The sequence below is a fragment of the Cygnus olor genome, chromosome 3 (genome assembly GCF_009769625.2).
Source record: "Cygnus olor isolate bCygOlo1 chromosome 3, bCygOlo1.pri.v2, whole genome shotgun sequence".
In the NCBI taxonomy this organism is placed as follows: domain Eukaryota; kingdom Metazoa; phylum Chordata; class Aves; order Anseriformes; family Anatidae; genus Cygnus; species Cygnus olor.
The window spans coordinates 79,544,832-79,562,741 of record NC_049171.1 but is presented as its reverse complement, the minus strand read 5'-3'; the positions used below and the strand labels follow the sequence as shown (position 1 = coordinate 79,562,741).

At 39.7% G+C, this 17,910-nt stretch overlaps 1 protein-coding gene across 6 annotated transcripts in view; it reads left to right on the top strand.

Annotated features, from left to right (window-relative positions):
• The window catches only part of PCNX2 (pecanex 2), a 158,575-nt gene that overhangs the window by 14,392 nt on the left and 126,273 nt on the right, over positions 1-17,910 (top strand). For all 6 annotated transcript variants that reach the window (XR_005819063.1, XM_040554128.1, XM_040554131.1 and 3 more), the window contains 3 exons: positions 7,369-7,516; positions 7,685-7,830; positions 9,164-9,257. Coding sequence is in view for 5 of the 6 variants with exons in the window: in XM_040554128.1 (XP_040410062.1) it covers positions 7,369-7,516; positions 7,685-7,830; positions 9,164-9,257 (388 nt within the window). In the remaining variant the exon portion in view is untranslated. The remainder of the gene's footprint in view (positions 1-7,368; positions 7,517-7,684; positions 7,831-9,163; positions 9,258-17,910) is intronic.

The window sequence follows — 17,910 nt, the reverse complement described above, 5'->3', positions numbered from 1 at the left end:
TGGAGTCTTGAGGTACTTGCCAAGTGATCTGTAGTTTCCTGGTTTAGAAGATCTGGGCTAAAGTAAAATAAAACAACGTGTATCCTCCCCTTTTCCAGAATGTTCTGTTCACCTTAGATCCTCTAACAGGTCGTTCTAAGATAGCCTAAGAGGAAGCAATCTAAATGCCTGTTTTGCTTTGAACTCGGGTAATTTACTGGTGCTCAGCAAAGCAGCTCTTCTCCCCTGTTTCAGAACGACATCCCTTCCACAGACCGACTCTCAGCAGCCTGAGTTTCCCTGCCTTGCTCCCTCAAGAAGCCTTTTATCACATGGAAAACGCACAAGTGATTTCAAAGTTGTCAGCTTCGTGAAAGCAAATGTGAAATTCACATTTTTAGTTTAAGAAAAAGTAGATATTTCTTCTTCTCAGTGTCTCATTTCCTGTAGGTTTCCTTTGGCTTTCACTCTACGTTTCCTAACTTTTTCCTCCTATCAGAAGCATTAGACCCTTATCACACTTTTCCCCTATGCTTATTTCTCCTTCCACTTTTATATTTCCCATCCCCTATTCATCCCTTTTCAGCATAGGCACTTGACTTGCCTCCTGTGCCACCTCCTTATTCTTTTTCATATTACTTCTCTCTCATCTTTCCCTCCATTCTTCCTAGCAATCCACACTATTGCTTTTCCACTGTCTTTAGCTCACCTGAAATCATTGCTTCCCCACAGCATGAGGGAAAAGCCGCATGGTAATGTTTCAGAGGTAAGCTTAAAACAAAAAGTGCAGCTAATTTATAAATGGCTTTCAGACAAGCACCCTCAGATAATGTGACTGCCTCCATAAAGGAAAGCATGATGGCTGATGAGAATAAATCAGATAATCCATAAATTCCCTGGTGACACACGCAAAAACCAAACTTTATTAATGCGTGTATAGTTATTAGGCTTTAGATCTGGCAAACTCGATTCTTCCTATTAATATCCAATATCCTCAGGAAACATGAGGATTCAACACCTTCGCTCAAACCAATCTGATACCTGAAGTGACCAAAACTGAATCCCCTACTTTCCTGTTTCTGTAAGCCCACGTGTTTGAAAGCCAGTGGAGTTGAGAAGTATGCGTACAAGGTTAAGCTGCCCTGCTCATGTCTCAGGTGGGAGTGGGATGGGGGTGAGCAGAGACTTCTGCCACTGCGCGGTGTCTCCCTGACCTCGTGTTGGTGCTGTGGGAAAAAAGAGTTTCAAGCTGATTTTTTTTTTTGTTCGTTTCAAGCTAGGGAGAGGTAGTTCAAAGGCAGTTACTTTTATGGGCAAGAAGGCTTTATTTTCGAGCCTAGTCAGAATGTGCTCTTTGCTAAAATAAATTACTGTCATTGCTGGCAGCTTCCCCACGGTAAGACTTGATTTTAGGAATGAGAAAGCCTCTAATTTGTTTACAGCCTTGCAATTACGAATATGTTTTTTAACAAAATAGCATTTTAGAGTAAATTTGAATAAACATTATTCCCACATTAAAGTGGCTGCTCAGAAAAATGGAGGGAAAGGAATATAGAGCAAGGCAAGCTACGCACAAGTTGTTTTGAGGGAAGAGGTTGTTTGTCTTTTTGTTTCTTTGTTCTTTTGACCTTGCAAACCACTTAATTGGCAAAGCTAATAATAGATGCCTGGTCCAAGTGATCATGAAATGCACCGCACAAAGGTGTTCATTAGGAAATGTGAGAAACTTGGCAAATTCCTGGAAAGCCGTGCGTTCAGGGCTGTGTGTAAGAAGGCTGACATTTTGCATAATTTGGAAAAGGCAGGGAAATGTGCTAATTGCAACAGTCTTGAAAGTGAGTGAATGTCATAGATGGTTCTTTGTTCGCTGTCTGCTCCCTCCGCACACTTGTGAGTTGTGTGAAAACAGAAGATGTATCATCTTCACCCAAGAAGCCCTTAAAACCATAGAATCACAGAGTGGTTTGGGCTGGAAGGGACCTTAAAGACCATCTAGTTCCAGGTCCCCTGCCACGGGCAGGGACACCTCCTGCTAGATCAGGTTGCCCAGGTCGATATAACCTGGTCCCATCTAACCTGGCCTTGAACACCTCCAGGGATGGGGGCATCCACAGCTTCTCTGGGCAGCCTATGCCAGCACCAGCTCAGTAAAATGCAGTACAAGAAAATAAAAGCCTTACTTAACACTAGCAGGGATGCCAGATTTAACGTGTTAAAATACGGGATGTAAAAAAGCTGTCTCCTAAAAGCTGTTCTGTTGCCACCCCGTCTCTTCTAGATAGTGAGAAAGTACTACTGACACTGTTGCTGAAAATGGCTTTTGGGCCAGTGTCCTTTCAGTTCTGAACCAGACTTTCACCACCCGCATAATGAAAGCCTGTGGAAGGGCAACTGCAAATTTTCTTTTTACTTTGAGATGCATAAGGAAAGCCAGGTTTGTTGGGTTGCTTTGGGTTCCTCTGCCATGCCTGGAGCTGAGGAAGAGGAGAGCTGTACATCTGATCTGTGCAGGACAAGGACTTGTGTATGTACTGTCCCTGCCGACACAGGTGACTCGCAGTCTAGGACAGGTAACTGTCACCTGGGGGGCAAAGCTGGCCGTGGGGGTGTTGGGGACCCACATGGAAGAACCTAAACCAGGACTGCGTGGCCTGAATTTGGATGTTTTGCTGGCTCTTTTTAGAAAAGGCACTCATCATCCTGGGCAGCGCACAAACCACAACCTTGAGCGAGTTCTGGATCCCAAGCAATTACCCTGCTCCTATAAAAAGCTAAAACATACTTAGGTCGATATTTTTAGACTCCTCATTTTTTTTCCCCCACATGTAAGAAAGAGAGCTACAGCGTATAATCATGGGGGAGAAGGATCTTGTGCACAGAGCCACCAGCCCAGCTAGCTGCTGCCCTGTGAGGTAAGGCAGGGGAGCTTGCTGGCAGGGGAGCTTGCTGGCAGAGCAGCCATGTGCCACCCCAGCTCTTGCTCTGGAGAGGGACCACATGGGGTTTGATGCCCCTCTTTGGACGGGGACTGATGGGGTGCAGAACTTGATTTGCTAAATCTGATGCTCAAGTTGCATCGGTGCACCCATCAGTCTTATGGGTAAGGCTTGACAGGCTGTGATTTAAGAAATTCAGGCTTGAAGTCCCAGTGGTGCTGCTGTGTTCAAGGGCAGGGCTGGCATCTGTAAAGAAGTCATGAGGTTGTTTCAGAGGTTGGTCTTCTGCCATAATTGTTAGGTTTACTGTTCAGTCTATTTACTTGAGACCTCAAAAATGGGGTTTTATTCCCAGCTCTGTTACTGGCCTAGGTGATTATTTTGAGCAAGTCACTTGAGTGCTTAAGTTTCCCTGTCCTGTAACAGATAACAGCGAGTGCCATTGGTTTTTCCTACTGCTTCATGATTAACACGGTAATCCTGATTAATGGATAATCCCATGTGCTTCTTCAGTGCCTGTGGCGAAATTTTATAGCAATTCCTGGACTGCATCAGGTTCACTGGGCACTGCTCCTATTAGGGGGTGACTGGCTTTAATATTGCTTTTCTATTTTAATGTATTTGTAGCATAGTAGGCACATTTGGATCGTGAATAAGCTAGATGCTTCTGCTGAAGCAGAAAGGGTGAAGAAAGGGTTGGGAATGGCAATTAAAATGTCTTTTATGGCTTTTATGATACATTCTGCACAGATATGAATGGGATATTTCACAACTCAGACAGTTATTGTTTCGTGCTGGGTACTTACAGGAGCACAGACTGATTTGAAATTAGTTATCTCTGCATCCAAACAGGCAACAAATATAGTTCAAAGTGAAACCTCCTATTTTGGAGCATAGTGTTGTGAGGAGAGGTAGATTCTGCAATAGAGCAATTAAAGAACAGAAGAGACTCAGGCTTAATTAGCTTAATTCTGTTTGACCAGATTTCAAAACAGATGGCATTTGAAATTATGACAACAGTGGCATTCTAACTTGCAAGATTGTGTTGTGGAGATTGGGATAGGGATATGTAGATAAAAGACAAGGGAAAAAGGTCTAGGAGATGGGGAAAGGAGACAAAATAGTAAAAAAGTATTTTGGAGAAAATTTACAGAACAATAAAATTTCATTCTAATAACCTAATGAAACAAGGCATCTTTAAAGTTGTGATAACCAGCTGTCAGTGTATTGTGATTACATGTACAAAGGCTGCTCCACATAAACTGTGAAACTTTTCCCAGTCTTTTCCCAGTGTGAACCAAGGGCATATTGACAAAGGTGATTTGTGATACCTAAAATCTGTTCCACAAATGAAAAAGTTGCATGGCAAAGGAAATTGTTGGTAGTGCAGCTGCATTTAAAATAGGAGCTCATTCCTCAGTACGTTATATTCCTAAGTAACATTGCTATGCTGCTACAACTCTTTAGTGCAGGGAGTATCTTACTCCCCAGTGGGACATATGAGAATGTTTGTCTTGGTAAGGATTTTGCCAGGATGACTAAGGGATGTGTGTTACGCTCAACCAAAATATGAAAGCAGTGTACAGACCAAAACCTAGGCATTTGTGCAGGACCCTTCTGCTCCACCCTCCCCCAAGCCTGACGTGGCTGTGAATCTTGATAGTATGACCTTGCATGCTTAAGACATGGTGTATAATTTCCAGATACATGACCAAGTTGCTTGCTGAGCCCAGGTCTGTGTTTGGGGCTTCTGCTGGCCCTGCTGCTTGCCCATCAGAGGTGTGGATCAGTGCCGCTGACTCGCTGGCTGTGGCTGAAGGCTGTGGTGAAGGTGCAGATGTACTGAAGTATTGTGCTTTTGCTTCTGTAGAGTGTTTTCTCCTAGTAGCTTAAAGCCAAGCTTTGCCAGCAAAATTTGCACGCAGGGAGCGTTTCGGTGATGTAGAGCTCATTACTCACCCTGGCAGGACGCTCCCCGTCTAGACGCCTGTATCTCTGCTTAAAAGCTGAAGGTGTAAGTCACTTGGAAGAAAAGGAATGATAATTGTGACGAACAGTCGCAAGCCCTTCACAGCCTATCTCTCCAGTGCTGGAAGTAGTCATCACCACGGTGTTGTCTGATCGGCGTATAAAGCCTGTAAGAAGCAGTACTGTTTATGTTTACATTATTCTGACTTTTTACCACTGCACTGCAGGGGAAAAGTCTGAAAGGCTTGTGGTTTGGAATGGGAAAGAGAGGCATTTTCTGAAACCACTAGATAATCAAATTAAAAAATATTTTAATTGTTCTAGCCCTAGAGCCAATTTTAGGCAATATGGGGCCAATTAGATTATTAAAACCACAATTTCTGATTACCATCAATTATTCTTACTGCTTGGGACAGCCCAAACCTTTGGGAAGATGGTTTTGATTAGGTATCTACGGCCTTTTCACCTACTTCTGGTAGCTGCATGATTAAGGGGATGCTTCAGTAATGCCACAGTTAAATAAGATACAGTCACTGCTTGAGGTGAAGTTATCTTTAAATAGGAAGGAAAAAAAAAAACCATAAACACCCACCCTTTTGTTTTTTAATAGGAGAAAGTAGGTCTGGAATACCCACTGAAGATTGTCTCCATATCCAACAGATGCAAAACTTTTCCCTAAACCATACTCCTGTTACTGCACAAGAAGTCAAAATCCATGGTTATAGTGTGCTACAGAAAGAGAGCAAGAGACTCAGAACATTGTCAGCATCATAGTGACTTTTTCTTTTTTTGTAGAAGCTGAAGGAACACTGCTATTTCAAGCAAGAGTTACACGGTGTCTTTATTTCTACTGCCCACACTGTTGCTTTTGGTACCCCAGCTGGTTAGACCTGCAGTCATAGTCTGTGGCTGTGGTGAGGTTCTTCAGGTGTGGTGTTGCTTTTTGTGCTTCACCTGAAGGGCTGAGACCTGCTGGGACTAAGATGCCATGGGACAATTGAAGTTGTTTGTATACTTCTGGATTTTATGTATTTATTTTAAGAAAAATAAGAGTGCACAGTGTCTTATGTGATTATGAGGCTGAGGAGTTTGTGGAGGTGTCTGAGGCTTTAAGACACTCTAGGGGTGTGCCATGTGAATTGAAACTGGTGTAGAGATGTCCTAACTCCTGAAGGTAGGCAGGTTTGTAGAAGTAAGCTGTTACGAGATCAGCTGATAGGGCTGGAAAAAAAAAACTCAGGTGATCCAAAAAGTCTGTGTATCCAGAAGTATCCAAAAGCTTGTCTGCTCAATAATATCAGTTGGCTGAATAAAAAGGTATTATGTTTTTCTCTGGAAGCCTTGAACCTACTTTATCCTCGGACCATCTTAGCTATGACAACACTATTTCTTGACTGGTGACTCCTGCAGGTTAGGATGGTAATTGTATTGGCAGGAAGTGCAGCTTAGCAAATAGAATTCTTGTGGGGGGATTTTCTGCTTTTTTTTTTTCTTGATGATTAAACTTCTATGGCACTTAAACAGCCTGTATTGCAAGAGACATGGGTAAGTACATACCAATCCACCTTGCTACGTGCAAGAAGCTACAGACACACTGCAGCATCTCTAGCAAGCAAAACAAAACCTATTTTTTGCTTAAACATTTAATTGTGTGACTACTCATGGTGATGATGAAACCAACATATGTTGCACTTCAAAATCCTAACATACATTTTTTTAGTTTACAGTCAAAACACAGTTGAGTTGCAACATATTTCACAGTTCAACATGAACGTCAGTAACTAAAAGAGATCATCACTTCAAAGTTGTATACATATGGATAAATGATATATATGAATTGTATATCTGTATAGAGGTATTGTAATTGCTAGGAACTGAACAAATCCATTGTGCGTATTTTAAAATCTTTGGTTCAGTATTTTCCAAACGTAGGGAAATCTACTGAGAAATTGTTTCGCCCCTTTGTACTGTATCAGGAGCAGGGCTGGTAGGGAAGAGAGATAAGGCAGCTACCTACTTTCCGGTGCAACAACTCCCTTTCCTTTGAAGGTGCTGCCTGCCTTTTTGTAAAAGGGGAATGAGCCAGTGCTGCTGCTTTTCTGCTGTCAGTATGCATGACTACGGAACAAGCTGTGGCCCCCAAAAAAGCTACCTCTTACTACTGTAGGGTAGGGATAGATTACTTCCCTCTGGATGAAGAGGAGGAGGAAAGCAGAAATTCTCTATTATTTGTTCTTAGCATCACGCAGCCTGTTCTTGAAACAACCCATTTGTTTGTCCTTCTCAGGTCGGAATACCTCCTCATCCAATGTTCTGTTGAAGTTGTTTAAACAATATTGTTTGTCATGTTAATGTTTTTCGTAACACACGTGTTTGCTGTAGTGTTTTAGCTTTTCTTTTAGATGTTCTTGTCCAGTCGCCAATGAACAAAGCTCCTGACAGTCGTCTGTGGAGAGTGGCTCTACTTCACTGCCCTGTTTTCCAGATAGCCAGATGACAGAGAGAAAAGAAGAAGTGGTGGGAACCGAAAAGCTCCGTGAGCAACTTCCTAAACAGGAAAGATCAGATGTACAAAGCCAAGATCGTGCTAGTACTAGTCCGGTGCTACCAGAGTCTGCCAAATTTACAGCACTGTAAGGCCAGTTTACTTTACAATTTTGTACTTCAAAGATATGATGTAAGCTGTTTTGTTTCATTGAGTAGAAATGACATAAACTTTTAATTAACCTCTCTTTCTTTTTGTTTTATTGAGAACAAGAAAAAAGTTCCTCATAGTAGTTTTGAAACATTTTTGTGTCAAGTTACCAGGGCAACAGGCAAAGGCAGATAATCTACCGGGTAACTTCTCAGCAGGACAGTTCTGTCTTGCAAGTAATAAGTGGACCTGAGGCATCTGTACAAGATGAGCTGTCCGTGGATGCAATGCATGTGTTCATAGATGAAAATGGTGAGTTTCTCTAGTTGGAATAATTGCAATATGTGAAGCAATTAATTCTGAAAATTTTAGACTCCCTAGAATTATATTTCTCTTCTTATCTGTTACTGATTGTTTGTCTTCTGTGTGCATGAAAGAAAATGGCCTAGTAAGATCAGTAAATTTACCATTGGATCAACAATAACTAGAGAGTTCAAAATTCAACTAGCACAGACCTGAGGTGTGCACAGTGCTGTACCTGCCAGAAGTTTGTCTTCCAAACGTTACCTTCAAGAAGTGCAGGCTCAACTTTGCTTTCCAGAACTCCTGGCACTTTCTGCTTGGGGAGGAGGGGGGTGTGAAGGGATGAGGGTCTGTACGAGGATGGCAGGGCAAAATGTTCCTCTTCTTTACTGTTGTGTTCTCCAGCTGAGCATGAGTAGGTGCTGACTCAGGCTGAACTCTGGTAATGCTGTGGTTGCTCCTGTTCAGATTCATGGTCTGCCATCTCTTTCAAGTGAATTGACGAGTGAACTAGTTTCTCTCAACGCCTGTGCTGGAGCACAGTTGCTCTGCAGCTATTACTGGAGGTTGAAGCTGTAATATGCGTGGTGGTGGTTTGTTTGAACTCCACGTGGAGCTCTATAAGGTCCTGGCCAATACCTCTGAATGGCAGCCATCCCAAAAGCTGTGTTTCCTTTAAAGCTGCCCTCAAAACCAGTGTGGAATGAATACTCCTCGTAGCTGGGATCCCGATCCCAGAGTTCTTTTGTTTTTCTGCAGACTCCTCATGGCCCTGCTCGCAGCCCTGCAGCTGCTCCTGATGTGCGGTGGGTCTAAGAGCAACAGAATGTCATGGCCTCTGGCTGAATGAACAGTGACTCTTTGCTTCTTGCTGGGTGTGCAAGGGGAGAGTAACAGTGGCTATGCTTTTAGCAAAATTTTCCACTGCTTTGTACCTCCTGACCTCACCTTTGTGAACATAAAGAACAATTCTGTTTTATAGTGAACTTATGTTGATAGATAGGCTTTACCTTGACTTTACGTACCTTTTAATGACTGTATAGTCCTTAAGCCTCTGATGAGTCTGTTTCAATGGATGCTGTTTTAATTTGACTTCCCTTCATTCTTGTGCCCAGTGCTGGAAGAAGAGGTCAAATTTTCACTGTAATCTGTGCTCTGATCTGAGTTTTTTAGTTGTTCAAATGTTAATTTCATTTCTGAACTTCAAAATAAGCCTATTATACAAAACTATATTTAGGTTTAGAAATGTGCCTGACCTAAGATATATTTTTGATAAATTTCTGTGTGGAAAAGAAACTATCATATAACTTAACTGTTGTTTTTTTCTGTTTATTTTGTAAAGGGGAAATTAGATCCTGTTATTTAAAGGCTGGCTGTCAGAAGGAAGGAAATTTTCGACATCAGATATCGAATTGTGATTGTATTTCAAATGCTCAGTAAGTAAGCCCTTATTTTTAGAAACGTTACGAGCTTTCATTGCTAGAAGCTATGAAGCAGATTGTAGCTGTGAAAGATGCATGTGAAGAAGAGAGCTGGAGGAATAAATGTGTTAACCTATTCTAGAGATGTCAAAGCATGCAATTTTATTCTGTACTAGAACAGTGACTGCCTTGTGAGAATATTGATAAGGAAAAGTGAAAAGGAAAACCAGAACAAGTCAGTGTGGTTTTCATTACTTTCTGGGAAAAGCCAAAGTCAAGTGTGGTGATATAAAAAAGATAAGACAGTAAATAAAGCAAGGTGAGAGAGGCTGTTATCAGATATTCTCTTGACCTTATTGTTTTGCTCATTTCCCTTACGTGTTGGGTTCTGTCAGTATCAGTCAGTGACACTAATTCCTCTGAACTTGAGCAGCAGAGCCTTTCATCTTCCATGAAATCTCTAATGATAATTTGCCATTCTGAAAAAGGTATCTGAACAATTTTATTTTTCAAGTGTCTTTTCGGAATGATCACATAAATCCCACACTCAAGGGTCTTTTTGGAGTGACCACATAAATCCCACACTCACTTCTGTGGTTTCTGCTCTCTGATGTAGTATGTTGTTATGCATGTTTGTAAGAAGAATTTTAACTATTGATATGTATTTTTATTAAATTATATGTTTTTAATATTGTTATAGAGAATTTGGAACTGTCGAGCTGCAGGTGAGAAGGGTTGTTGTTAATAGTAAATATTATTCTTAAAATGTTTGGCTTTTGGTGGAGACTTTTGAGAAGCTCAGGAGCATGTTAAGAACATGTTAGCATTTTAGATAGAATGCTGTTAGGAGAGATATGAGAACGCTTTTTGTTTTCGGTGGATGAAGACTTAAACGAACTACTAAAAAACAGGTTCCATCCACAATATGTTCCATTTCATTAGCAAAATGGAGGGGCAAAAAACCACAACTGGTAGAGTTCCATTTTGATTGAACATCAAACATTTTGGTTTGGGGTTAACTCTTGCAACTTTTTTTTTGATTCACCTTGCACAGAATAATGCCGTCCCCTTCCCATCCCCATCATAGTTACATGGATTGAATCTGTCCTAAATTCACAAATAGTTTAAGGTCCCCTGACATCTATCAGTTAATTTGCTTTTTTGAAAGGAGAACAATCTTCCTTCTCTTATACAAAGTCCTTCTAAAGCTGTCTTTGCTAGATGTTTATGTGACATCTATATCTTGCCATACCACATTAAATGCAGTTTTTTAGTTTGTGGTTTGCAGACCTCTAGAAATGTGAGTTATTTCGAAGGAGTCTGCTAAATGTTGTTAGCAAATACCAGTCCAGATGTTCTCTTCAGCCATTTTCATGTATTTAATTTATAAAGACCAGTACCTTTGCTGGAAATCTTGGAGTGCAGTAGCAGCTTAGACTAAAACAGAACAAAGCAGCAAAGATCAGTGCGTTCCCAGGACTGTTTTTGTATATGAATGGGAAGGGAGAGCACAAGAGCTTTTCTAAGAACAGAGCAGCATGAAGGAAAGTACAAAGCAGAAGTTCACATGAAAAACAAGGAAGGAGAACCAGGAAGCATGAAGCATGCCCAAAGCTGTTTTTGCAAGGGCGGTCTGTAATATGACTAGGCCAGAGAAATTAATGAGAGCTGTTTGTTCAAGTGGCAGTTCCTACCATCTGTGCATTGATTTAAGGGTAGCATGGGAAAGAAAGGGTTTTCATTTTCTCCTCAGATGCTCACCATCAAGTAAGCTTGTATTTAGATGTTATGGAACATTTCTCGCCTATAGAAAATAGAGGGGCAAATCTGATTAATCGTCCTTAAAAACAGTTCAGGAATGAGGCATCTTTCTTTCCTTGTTCCTTCCTACCTCCACCATCAGGCATGCACAACGTTTATGTCAGGATGGTTTCTTGTTTATGGTTAAAGATATGCTAAATAGTCACAGTTACCAACTAAAGATCTTTTTATTACTGCACAAAAAGGCAAATATATAGAATAAAAAAAGCACAAGGCTTAATCAATGCTTGTTTCAGTTACAATCTCTCTTGTATGTCTCTGCGGACAGCTCTCCAGAGAAATTATTCACTTTAGGTTGGGCCCTCCTTTGATGGAAATGTTCAGTATTAAGTAGATTATAATTATGGTACACATTTCCCCAAGCCAGTAGCAAAAGTTCTCTCTTGTGCTGTTATTGTGAAGGATAGGAGGACTTGCTGGTATAATTTACATACCCCCTGTGTTTTTTTGCGTTGTTATGTTGTGTGAGAAGTCCATACCAACAGGAGAGGCTGCTGTTATGGAAGAGTAGTTGAGAATAGCTTAGCGTATCTCCTAACCCATTGGAGAGTTAGCTAAGGAGAAGTGCTCTGCAGTGCTTCTTCATGAGTATTGGAGGCAGTGTAGAAATAACAGCTTTAAAATTTGTATATGAATGCAATGGTGAGCCATCCAAATTAAATTTTATGAGCTCAAAGGATGTGGGAGAAAATTAGTGCCTGGACATAAGAGGTAGCATCCTCCTTGAATAGGAGGGATAGGGTTTTGATCTCAGTGAGCCCAGATTGCAGAAGCTAGAATAAGCTGATGTAGAAAACAGCTAACAGATCTGCAATAGAAGTGTATAAGCTTTTAAAACACTTCTCACCGATCATGCTGTCTCTACTATTAAGTTGCTCCTAAAGCAAAAACATCAAACTGAGTTAAGCCAGAGAAGTAACTGGGCCCTGATGCACCTCTGTGAGGAGGAGAACCAGGGACATTGGACCAGGCTGGTGGTGGCAAGAGGCCCCTGGCTTTGGGGCTGTTTTGGGGAGAAGCAGAAGAGCAGACGTGCTGTCACTCCTGGAGCTGTGGGTCTTCTGGGCAGTGCTGCACATTGTGAAAGGGGAGGGGGTTTTGACTGGGGTGGGTGTGAACCCTGACTGGTCTGTCGAGAATAACCTAAGTGGCTTATGAATTGGCCAAAGGTAAATATACTTTTTGACTAAGTCAAGCAAAACTGGATAAAGTATTTAAGTCTATGAAATAATATTTAAATATTACTTGAAAGAAACCTTTAAAAAAGCCTTGAGGCAGACTAACTAATGATTAACAATCTTAAATTCAAATTGCAACTCACTGTTTCTGTCTATTGAATCCCACTATTGTCTGCTCCAGGAATAAAGTCTTAACCAGTTTGGCATTTTACAACAGCAATTGTTAGGAACGGAAGTTAAAGTGGTATTTGTATGGCCTGTAAACATTTTAATCTAAACTGCTTGGCATCTAAACTGCTTGGCATGGCTTCTGAAATCCATTTCTCACAAATAATGCAGAGTCTTAGCACTGCCGCTCTCTCACAGAAGTGATGCAGTGTTATGATTTCTTCTGTTCTTTGCTTGTAAAGGCTAGGTGGATAACCTGAGAGAATAAAAATGGATTAAAACATGCCACAGAAAGCTGATGTCCAAGTCTGAATAAATTAATGCTTTCATCCTGCAGAGACTCCTTGACATTGGAAGCAATCTGAAGGGATTGGCTGAATTCAAATACCAGCTCTCATCACCTCTTTTTGGCTCTACTCTGTTGTGAGATGGTCTTTGGAGTATTCTCCAGTTTATCAGTGTTAATATATATTAATATTAATAATAAATATTAAATTAAAAATTAATTTATTAAATTTATTAAATCTATTTTTTATTAATTAGAAAAATAATTATTAATATAATTAATATATATTCTACCAGATGCTATAGTAGTTGGCCTAATAAAAGACATTACCTGTACCTGCAGTCCTTGTCCTGGAAACTTTCAGAGCTTCTTAAAGATAGCATAAACACTCATTAATAACTTCTAAAATTATCTCTTAATTCTGCCAGAGGTTGTTGAAAATTAGAATAGTTTTACATTAACTTCGTATTTGTGTCTCACCAAATTCTCTCACCAGTCCAGCTTCTTAAATATTTAAATAGTTAGTTAAATTTAAAGTTCGTCCCTGCATTGTAATCATCAACAAAAAAAGATGATGTCTTTTTCATCTTAAACCTCACTTTGCCAGGGATTCTCGTTAGTGAGTTTGGTAAATTATGTAAACATTGGCAGGTAGCTAATCAATTCCCCAATTATTGTCCATGTAAGTACCTTGACCCAACTTTTGTCTGTTGTCTTGCCAGCAGTCACTGGAATCGATTCCCTGCGGAGCTAATTGCTTCATACTTTGATGCACCCATTACCTTGACAACTTTACCCCCAGCCCTTAAGTGCTTTGTGACAGGCTTTGACAAGACAGAAAGTGCTTACTGTATTCTAAGTTCATGAATTACATCAGAACCTAGTTACAGAAAGACCATTTGGATTCGTTTTGGAGTGGGAAATTTGAAATAGCTTTCTCATCCTGAAGACCCTTCTTCTGCCCCATTACATTATGTTCCTTACTAACCTTTGTCTCTCTTACAGTGAATCCTTAATGTTTCTGTGCCATGTGGCTTAGGTATATGGATGGCTTCTGGGAAGGTAGAGGAGGACAAGAAAGTTTGCGTTTGTGTAAAACTGGTGCCTAGTATAAGCTCGAACAGCCTTTTTGCATGGTTAGTTTCTTTTGACAAAATGGTTGTAAGGTTTAAAACCCTACCTGTATAGAACAGTTACAATCTCCAGTCAAAAAAAAATAAATCTTCCCATTGATTGGTGATACAAACTAAAACCTGCTGTCCTTAGCAATAACACATCCTTAAAAACATGAAGTAAAAGGAAGTCCAAGTGAAAGCATTGTTAGAGGTGTATAGCTGTTTGGGGGTTAGTACAAATACATTGGAGTTGGTAAATGTCTTACCAATTAGGAGGTGTCACTCTGATGCATCTCTTCTGTCTGTCACTGTGTGACAGAAAGCAGATGTTTCAAAAGAGTATCTTTTAACTACCTCAACTGTCTCTTGTAATTAAATAACTGAATCAGTTTTGATTAGCAGTGAAAAAGATAAATGTGAGCTATCATGCTATCATGGGGTAACATGCAAAGAGGCTAATAAGTATCAGTAAAAATGTAACCTCCCCCCCCCCCCCAAAGTTACAGTAATCATAATAATAGAATTAACACGTTTTGCATCAGCAGCACAATCTGTCGCCCGTATGGAGGTCAGTAGCATTGTAAGGTACCAACATCAATGTGTAAATTATACTGCACTTGTATACTCTGTGTGTACTTGCTATACCAGGCTATTCTTTTAAAAAAAAAATATTTGATTACTTTTCTACTTGTGGTTTCTGTATATACTGGTGTTCTTGTTTAGAAGGTCAAACAACCTCTAGTGTGTTTGTGTACACGTACGTATTGGAGAAAAATGTGTCAGTATTTGTAACCTCTCAGTAACGCAGCTTTCCTCAACGTGTTTGAAATACTGCCCTCTAAGAATTCTGTCTTTCTAAATGGCTTGGATGCCAGAGGTTGATCGATAGACATGTTATTCTTCCAAGGTTTAGCTGCCGTTTTTTCTTCCAAGTATCAAGTGATAAAGTAATATACTGCCTGAATCTGTAGCCTAAAAATTTAAATGAATACTCTTTTTGGTGACAAATAAGTGAGGCAGTCATTTTACAATTCAGTGGTGGAACCCGGAACTCTGTCTTCTTCCTTAACTTAGGTTGAAAAAAGACAGGAAAAGTAAGTTTACATTAAACTTGTGGGCACTGATGTGATACACTTTACTGTTTTGATAGTTTCTATTTAATTTTGCTCCTACCAAAAAGGTAATTCTAATTTTTAATGTGTGTAAAATTGTGTTCTTGGTGTTTGGAGAAACCTCAAACACAACATCCTATATCAAGATACAGTATTGTCAAATATAATGTTGTTAAATAGCTGTGACAATCCCTGAAGTGGTCTAATGTTTATACATTCAGATTATTTGTTCCTCCTGCTTTGCCATTTCAAATAATTTTGCAGATATTCCCAGCTACAAAGAAACTATCCAAAACTTCCGTGGTACTTCCTGAAGCAGTTCACAGGCACAATAGCATGGTGGCACTGTAAAACTTGGTTGTTTTCCTCCGTAAGTTTTAGTAATGATGTATCACCATGATTTTTATCTCAACATGTCATTTTGACAGTTAAAGTGAACAAATTCAGTTTCAGGAAGGGCTGGATTCATTTCCAGAAAATGTCGCATTTTTCCCATGCTGTTTTGCTCAGGTATATTGCAATCCATCTCTGGTATGTTCAGATCTGAGATGAGAACGGATCATTAAATATCCCTGAAGAACATGCCAGTGTAGGGTCATGGTAGATACTCGATAGTATCTGTGGTTGTTTGAGTATTTTGCTATGCATCCTTACATTTGTTTCCATTTACAGCACTGAGCTTTTTTTAATGTGTGTGCAGACATGGACATGCTATGGTTAACTACAGTTCCAAAAATACAGAAATTGGTCCACACAAAATCCTGATGTGGATATGTCCATACCAGCCTGGCAGTGCTTGCTGTGTTGAAAAACAGATGTGTGTAGCTCCAAGGAAAAATGTTTCTGTGGATTTTTTTTTTCTCAAGTAGAATAAAAGCTAAGAGCTACTTTTTAAGGAAGGGCCAATTCTCTCTCTCAAATCAAGTATTAACTCTTATAAAGTCAACTGGAATTGTGCCCAAAAAAGCTATGGAAGCATTTGACCACTTATATTTCTTTCAAGAAATACTTTTTTTTTTTTAAGAGAATCCAATTTATGAGAATAGTGCTTGTATTCTTGAGCCAATTTTCTTCTCTCCTGTATTAAGCTGCTGAAAAGAAAACACAAACTCCCAAGCCCTGTGCAAGATGGTATCATCATACACCTGCATTGGTTTCAAAGTGATAGAGCTGGTGTCTCCTTTAGAGCAATCTGAATGTTTCCTGACAGCAATTCGACTTGTGATACAAAAGTGTTTGATTCGTTGAAATACTTAGATAGGTTGAAGTGATGTCCGCTTGTTGCAGTTAATCAGTTTGAGTCTGGCAACGGTCAGTAGCAGCCATAAATTGCATTAGGTGGCTGATGTGCTGTATGCGTGTAATATAAACTAGAGTTTAAAACAAATATGTAATGCTGCAGAAATGGATATATGGCATGCAACTGAAGATATTGGAGAGATGGAGCAGAAACAATTATTAGACTTGCCCAGCCCTGAGGAGAAAAAACACAGCTGCAGTTTATCCCTCCTGCCTGGATGACATCTGGGCAGTGTGAAATCTGTTGTGTGTATATGAACTTAGCTTACTATATACCTTAAAATAAATTAAAAAAAAATCATCGCTTTATTCATAATGTATCAGTTTTGTCATTTACATATATAATTAGTATTATACAATAGTTGAGAATAGAGAGAATTATTGAGAATAATTTGAGAATAGAGCATTTTTCGGCATCAGCTGGGACAATAGGTTAAAAAGAACTAATTGCAGCAGAAAGGTGACTAGCAAGTACTAAAAAAAATAATTTAAGTTACCTGCCAGTATAGCTTTTAAGTGCCGTGGAGTGCTAGTGTTTCTGGCCCTGGGCAAAAGAGAACTTCCAATCAACGAGTTAACTTTGTTGATTTGCATTCATATCCATGAATAAGCTGCTTGAGTGCATTATACTGTATGAAAGCATCTATCTGAATGCCTTAGCAGTACTGTATGTCTCCTGTATAAATCCATTAATACTTTAGTACGTTCTCCACCGGAAAATTCTCTAAACCTATGAGGAGTAAGCATCATAGGAGAAAGTGGACTCTATGATTATTTTTTTATTTTTTTTACTGTTAACATTTTAAAGTGCCATTTTAGAATGAGAAAATACTATATGACTGAAACATCTTAATATTTCTTAGCAATGTGACCAAAATTACGAAGACCAGCTCCTGCTCTAGCAATAGGCTGCTGACTTAGTATTAAAGAAGGACTCTTAAAGCTGCTTAGCTGGCTGTACAGTTCTGCAACTGAGCACTTTTTTAAATGGCTGCAACAAATATTTTGTATCTCCTTTTGGGATTCAGTGCTTTCAGATGAGCTGGTCGCCTTAAGTGTAAAATTGCTTGAATGTGTTATATGTGAGTGTAGGATGTTTGTGTACACTGAAGACAGTGATGTTTGAATTCTGATAAAGCGAATGATTTTCTTAAAATAAATATTCTTTGCAAACTCAGTAGCCTTTTCCTGCTGGCTTGCTAGGTACAGGAGGGAACACTTGTGTTAGCTTTGCCACTTAAAATCCTCTCCTAGATTTATTTATTTATTTATTTATTTTATCCCCTTTCACTCTTTTAACACAGTGCAGGGAAGTGGTTTCAGCAGAATGGGGACATGCTGCCACATGATGGCAGCAAAATCCTGCTCAGGAATGGGAGCTTCGGTAGTCTTGTAGCTTTTGGGGCTGGTGTCTACTCCCTCCCCCCACCTTTCAGATGGAGAACGCAAGAGGACCTTTTAAGACTGGAGATAATGGTGCAGTGGGTGCTTGCTAATGCATTAATTCCAGTAAAGTTGCATCTTCTCAAAATGCATCCTCTAGTTTAACTAGTCCACGCTGTTTGTGTTTAAATAGTCAGTACATTTCTTTGCTCTGAAATGTAATAAGCTTACAAATTATTGATTTACCTCCTTGCTACCAAAATTAAAAAAAAAAAAAATAAAATCTGAAAAGAGAGAAACAAGGGT